We start from the raw sequence: 6820 nt of genomic DNA on the forward strand, positions 1-6820 counted from the left end.
CTGAATTTTAATATTTATTTAATACTTAGTTTTAATACTATTAGCAAAACATGTTATGTGTTTTTTTGACCTGAACTTAATAATTTTAGTAAAAAATCTTTACTTTAGTTTGATGTGTAAAATATTTAGTTTATCTATATAGTTTGTTACTAGTTTCTAAATAATGTTTTAATTGATCTTAAACATAATTAATTTTCAACTAGTTTTTTTTCATACATATTGATTCTCTTACTAGTATTTAGATTTGTAAGAATGGAAAAAAAACAAATAGGTATTGCTGAAGAAAAAAATCTAAGCATATTGGAAAACTTTCAAAAGTTTAAAGATGTACTAGACTCGAACCAAAACCTGTGGGAAAACCTATACAAAATAGGAAGAGAAATAACTCTCGAGAGTAAAAGGCTAATATTTTCTCTACACCGATTCTATGACAGCACTAACAAAAAAAGAGCAATTACAGATGCAGAGAAAAAAACAAAATCTATTTTGGAAAAGTTTAAAAAAATTGCAGAGCTTCTAAAAGATCAAAACGATTCAGTATTATATGCTAAAGCGTACACAAATGGTTTACAAGAGTTCATTGAGGCTATAGCTTTCAAATACTTTTTACAAAACGAAGAAAATAATGAAAACATTGAAAGTTTGTTGCTTAAGTACAACCAAGTCGTGCAACTTTTAACATTTGAAGTTGAATGCGGGCGAGTTATGAGCGTCCCTGTTCCAAAACTTGATTGGGTGTTGGGACTGGCAGATACAACTGGGGAAACCATGAGGATGTGTGTGAAGCTTGTTTCTAAAGTAAAATCAAAAGATAAGTTCGCCAGCAGCCCGGCTTACAAGCTATGCCTTTACAACAAACTGCTCTTCAACCTTTTCAATTACTTGCAACCAAGGTTAAATATACAAAAGCACCAAAACAAAGCTCTTCTGGGCAAAATGTCTGTTTTAGAGACTAGTTTGAAAAAATGTGAAAATGAATGCTCTAGATTTATCATTGCTGCTGAGGAAAATGTTCCGTTTTGCCCAACACTTGATGACCCAGTTGAATTTTGAAAAACTTTAAGCTAAAAAACCTGCTTAGGTTCAAGGTATTAAATAGTATTAATTAACCGTATATGTTTTTTTTTTGCACAATTTTAATACGTTGATTTGTTTTACTAGGAATAGTTTAGTACTTTTTGTTACAAAACTATTTAAGAAATTTTTATGAACTAGATTAAAAGTTTATTTAAAAGTTATAAAAAAGTCTACAATTTTAAGCATAGTTTTTTATTTGTCTTAGTTTATTTTGTCTTAGTATTCACGTACTTTAGATTATTATGTATTAAAAAAAATCTATAAATGGCTACTTAAAAACGATATTTTTTAATATTAAACTAAAAAACATTTTACACAAATTTAAACAGGTATTAAAATTGTGTATAAAAAATTCGCAGAAATACTTTTTAATTAAATTGTAAACATAATTCAAGTCTTAAACTTTATGCTGAAGTAGATTTCTGTTTATGTCAATAATAATGTTTAATGCTTGCTGAAACTACTTATTTTTCAAACTAAGGCTAGCTCATGCAAAATGTTAAGCAAAATTTAGACAATATAGTTTTTTGTGGTGTATTCTAAATTACTTTTTAATAACACTAAGTAAATAATATTTTGGAGTTTTATTTTTTATGAATAAGTGTTTGTGTACTCAAAATCTAAAGTTTAATAACCTTAAAAATTTCTTTGTAAGAGTTTTATTTTTTGCTGCTATACTTATTTAAGGAAACTAATTTTTTATTTTTTGTATATTAGTTAATTAATTTTTGTATAAGGAGTGTCAGTTCTGTAAAACATACTGCAGTTACTCTGTTAAATAAAAGAAAACACAAATTCTTTAAGTTTAAAATTAATTTTACCATTTGTTATTTTTTATTAAAGTATGTTTGTTTTTTATATGATTATCATAATGTTTTATTTTCTAGGTATAAAGATTAAAAGATTTCATTTGTCAGCCGTTGCTTGTGCAAATTAGCATAATTATTTATAGTACTTAGAAAAAGATTTCGTTCTGTTTTTGTATTTTATTATTAAATTTATAAGTTTCATTCTTAGATTAATTAGATCGTTTTAGAAACTAGGCTAATTTTGTTTTTATTTTAAGTTGTAACACAAACAAAAACACCATAGTTTTCTTTGTAATGTTATTTCTTCCAGCCAGAATATGATAAAGCACAAAGTCGCCGTAGTGACGGGGTCCAACAAGGGAATAGGGCTGGCCATCGTTCGCTCCTTGTGCCAAAAGTTCGACGGTCATGTCTACTTGACTTCGCGAGACGTGGAAAGGGGCTTAGCGGCAGTGAAATCCCTGCAATCAGAAGGCTTGTCGCCAAAATTCCACCAGCTGGACATTGACGACGTTGGCAGCATTGAAAAACTTAAAGACTTTTTGCTTGCTGAACATGGCGGCGTTGACGTGCTGATCAACAACGCCGGCATCGCGTTCAAAGTGAAAGACGAAGCTCCGTTTGGCGTCCAAGCGGAAGAGACCGTGAGAACCAACTACTTTGGAACTCTGAACGTCAGCAACATTCTGGTGCCCATCATCAGGTCGAGTGGACGGGTGGTCAACGTGTCCAGCCTGGTCAGCGCCTCCAACATCAAGAAGTGCAGCTCCGCGTTGCAGCACCTCTTCAGATCTGCGAGCATCACCGAGGAACAGCTCAGCCAGAAGATGAAGGAGTTCGTGCAGCACGCCAAGCAGGGCACTCACCAGGACGCGGGGTTTCCCCCATCCGCTTACGGCGTTTCCAAGATCGGCGTCACGGTCATGACCCGCGTCCACGCGCGCCAGCTGACAAAGGAAGGGAGAAACGACGTGCTGCTCAACTGCTGCTGCCCGGGCCGCGTCCGAACCGACATGTCCACGCCCAGCTCGCCGAAAAGTCCCGATGAAGGGGCGGAGACGCCTGTGTACCTGGCCCTTCTGCCGCCGGGCGCAAAAGACCCGCATGGTCAGTACTTGTCAGACAAAACGGTTCAGCCGTGGTAATGTTTAACAACTGGATGGTGGAAGAACTAGATTTGAGACGTCAATATTCTTAAATTCAATTTTTGCAAACATGTTTATTCTTTTTCATAAATCTGTTATTATGGTTTGAAGTTTTTAGTTTGGATGCTGATTTAAAACTAATTTTTATGTTTGTAGCAAGTTCAAAACATTTACTTTTTTCTTCCTAGTTGCCAAATGCATGCTTGAACTAATATATGCAATCTTTCTTTTCATTATCAAAATTTTATGTTTGACTGCCTTTTAAATCAAGTGGATTTATTTCTGAAGCTGTTAGTTTGCTCTGTAACACGTGAGACACTTAGTTTTATTATTTCATCACTATTCGTTTTTATTCTATGTAAGTAAATTTTAAGTAGTTTGAAATAGTAGCCGAACCTAGTTTTTGTAGTTTTTCAATTAAATACTCATTTAAGCAACTATTTCATTTATTATATATAATCCTAAATTTTAACTTTTTGGAATTTCTTAATACTGCTACCTTTGTGCATATTACTGGGTTTTATCAATGTTAAATATTTAATTGTTAGTATCTGTGTGTTTGTAGCTTATTTTTCTACAGAAAATAGAATGATGTTTTGTAAATTATACCATTTTATAAAGTGTTAGGTGTTCAAAATTAAAATAACAGTACAGTTTAAATCCTAGGTTCAATTTTTTTTTAATTTCCACAGTAAATACATTTAATTATAGTGTACAAAGTGTTTAATTCCTTGATTTAAACTAAAAATTTTCCTTGGAAGCCAAAGTTAGTAAAATTTAATTCACCATAATTAAATAAAGTCAATAACATCTTTCTTGAAAGTATTTTAATGATTAAATATTACTAATAAAAGATATTCCTATGAACGCATTATTTGTGTTTGTTGAAGCTTGAAAATAGTTTTAATTTACTAATTAAAGTTGTTTTTCAAGATATCGCAGTTGTTTTCAATCGAAGATAAAGTATTTGCAAGTTTTTATGTAACACATTTTTAAATCATTTCTTATTCCAATTCAAATGGTTGTTATAAGTCTTTAAATTTGAATAAATGTTTGTTGATTTGTTATAAGCGGTATAAATAACAAAAATAAGTAGCAAAATACTTTATAAACTTGAACTTTTTTGTTAGCTCAATACTTGTTAGTTATTAAGTGATTGAGTTATCTTTAAAATAAATAAATCAAAGCGCTTTTGTTTGTTTAAACCTATTTTAATACAACACAAAATTATTTTTAGAACTTGAAAAACAAGTGTTGAAGTTTGCTCAAATTACTGTTAAAGTTTGTACTTTGTTCAAAACAAATTACTTATTATACTTTTTATTAATAATTATTAAGTAACAATTATTTTTGAATTTAAACACAAAGCATTTGATTTTTGTTGTTTAAAAACAATAAAGCTAGTTAGAATTAAAACTTTCAACAATGTGAAAAAAAAAGTTTTTTTTCTGAAAATCTCTATGTTTCTGTGGAAAAACTTTTCTTGTCTACCAAACCTTTTTATAACTTCAATACTTTCTTATGAAACTATTTGTGATTAACAGCTTTATTAATGTTTTGATATTAATAAGTAACAGTTAACTTCTTTTTAAAATTTACAGAATAAGCTCCAATTAAATATAAAGCAAATTAAAAAAAAACAATGTTTGTTTTTTTGTCAAGATTTTTATTGTTTTTTAGTTTGTAAAATAATACTATAAAATTATATAAGCAAACATAAATCTTGAAAAACTTTTTTTTCAATGTTTACACAAACATGAAATTATATTTATACTATTTATGTAAGATTGTATGAGTATGACATTCAAATCACTTTTAATATACAAAAACTACAACTGTAAAAACCAATTTTTTTATTCTAAATTAAAGTTTTATTAAAAGTATTCGTATTAAGCTTTTTAGTACATGTAGTAAATTTGTGAGCTAAAATTTTACCTTCACAATAGACAAAAAGAAAAACATTAAAAAGGACAAAAAATGTACTCTATATAGATAAGATTATATACTTTGTATCTAAAAGACCTTATAGTAGAGTAATAACAAAATGTAAATTTTATTTATCTTACTACTTGTAAGAAAAATGCAGTAAAGAACAAATGTTTTCCGTTGCTTAACAAGATACAAATAAACTAAAAAACATACTCATGCTAAATAAAGGACTTTTTTTTTAACCTATATGCTAAACTTATTTTTTTAAATATAAAACTGACACGTTTTTAAGCAATTATTATTCTTAGTTTTTTAAACTAATAATACTTTAAAGATGTTATAAAATAGTAGATAAGTTACATACTATATTCAACCATGTCCAAAAATCAAATATTTTAAGTGTTTTTTTTATCGTTTAATAAACTACTATTTTGTTACTATTAAAAACCAAGTAACTCAAAATCATCATGATTTTGCTTACTTCTTTTATTTTACTATTTTAGATTATGTATAAAACTTTGTTTTTACTAATTGTAAGCATGAAGTTATTAATCTAAAAAGAAGTGCATATTCAGTAATCATAAACGTTTTATCATACCACTCATTCACAGATCACTTTACACTCTATAGATCGAAGTGGTATGATAAAACCTTTTTGTTAACTTGAGCTTGTCTCACACCACAATTAAGTCCATGATTTGAACTAATAGAAATCCGGTGTTTCATTGATATAATTTAATTAAGCTAAAATTAATCTTTAATACAGTGCTACCATAGACAACAGTACTAGTCTGTTCTTATATCGTTTACCCTAAAAATTTATAGAAAAATTTTAAGTTCTAAAATTCTTTATAACCTTATAAAAGTAAACAATAAATCTTAAACTATTCTAACAAAAAAGCTGGGTAAAATGAAAAACTAAACAAAAAGCTCTTAGCTTTTAAAATCATTCAAACTATAAATTGTTTTGATTTTTTATTGAAAACTTTTATTTTTTGGAAAGAAAAGCATTTAAGGCTGTATAGGATTTTTCACTTAACTATGTGTACAGCATGATTTTTCTGATATTTTAAAAGAAATAAATTTTCTTCAAGGACATTATTATATATAAATTCATTTAATATCTACAACTTTGTTCAACTCATATTTTGCTAACCACATTTTGTTTTGGTATTTATTTTATATCAAATATACATTTCGAGTAAGTGTATTTTAGCTTTTACACAGTTCCAAAAAGTTCGGCAATTAGGTTTTTATTTAAAAGCTAAATAAATTAATTCAAGTTAAAAGTCCGGTGTTTAAAACAGTCTTTTTTAAACTTACACTAAAAACAATAAAAAAACACAAAGTTTCATATTGCTTATTAGAAAAAATATTATCTTCGACGGTTTTAAAAAAAAAAATTAAAACTTTAACACCTTACTGGTTGAAGCATACACAATAATTTATAAGCTCACTATGATAGAGGATTTTCAAAAGTGGGCGATAACTGGTAAAGGGACGAAAATCTAAATGGTTAATTAAATATTTAATTGGTGATATATAACAAATAGGGACTGTAGTGCAGTGGCGTCGCGTGGTATTTTTTTTAGGTGGTGCAGAATTTAAAAAAGAATCCCCTTCTTTAAAACTCTTTTTTTATCTTAAATAAAGAACTTTTTCTACAACAATTACATTAAACTGCTAATGAAACTTGGGAAATTTTGTTTAGAAATAAAGCATTTATTTAAAAAAAAAAATTATTTAAGAAAATAACTTTTCACAGATTTTAAAAATTCAATATAATTTTTTAGATATAGCTGGTCAAAGTCAAAGGCAATAAAAGGTTCCTTATGGGAGGCACAAACTAAAACAGCGCTT

At 28.3% G+C, this 6820-nt stretch overlaps 1 protein-coding gene and 1 pseudogene across 1 annotated transcript; both read left to right on the top strand.

The window, feature by feature from the left end:
* Positions 1-209: 209 nt before the first annotated feature.
* Positions 210-1846, top strand: LOC145840587 (translin-associated protein X-like). The gene has a single exon (XM_082947891.1). The coding sequence runs from the start codon at positions 253-255 to the stop codon at positions 1051-1053; it is 801 nt and encodes a 266-aa protein (XP_082804017.1). The 5' UTR covers positions 210-252; the 3' UTR covers positions 1054-1846.
* Positions 1847-2085: 239 nt separating this feature from the next.
* On the top strand, positions 2086-3807 carry LOC145841062 (carbonyl reductase [NADPH] 1 pseudogene; annotated as a pseudogene).
* The last annotated feature ends 3013 nt before the right edge of the window (positions 3808-6820 follow it).

Source organism: Thalia democratica, chromosome 7, assembly GCF_965202585.1.
Source record: "Thalia democratica chromosome 7, ktThaDemo2.hap1.1, whole genome shotgun sequence".
Taxonomy (NCBI): domain Eukaryota; kingdom Metazoa; phylum Chordata; class Thaliacea; order Salpida; family Salpidae; genus Thalia; species Thalia democratica.

What these genes read in the sequence shown, in the direction of transcription:
- LOC145840587 (XM_082947891.1), top strand. Translation starts at nt 253, where the DNA reads ATGGAAAAAAAACAAATAGGTATTGCTGAAGAAAAAAATCTAAGCATA.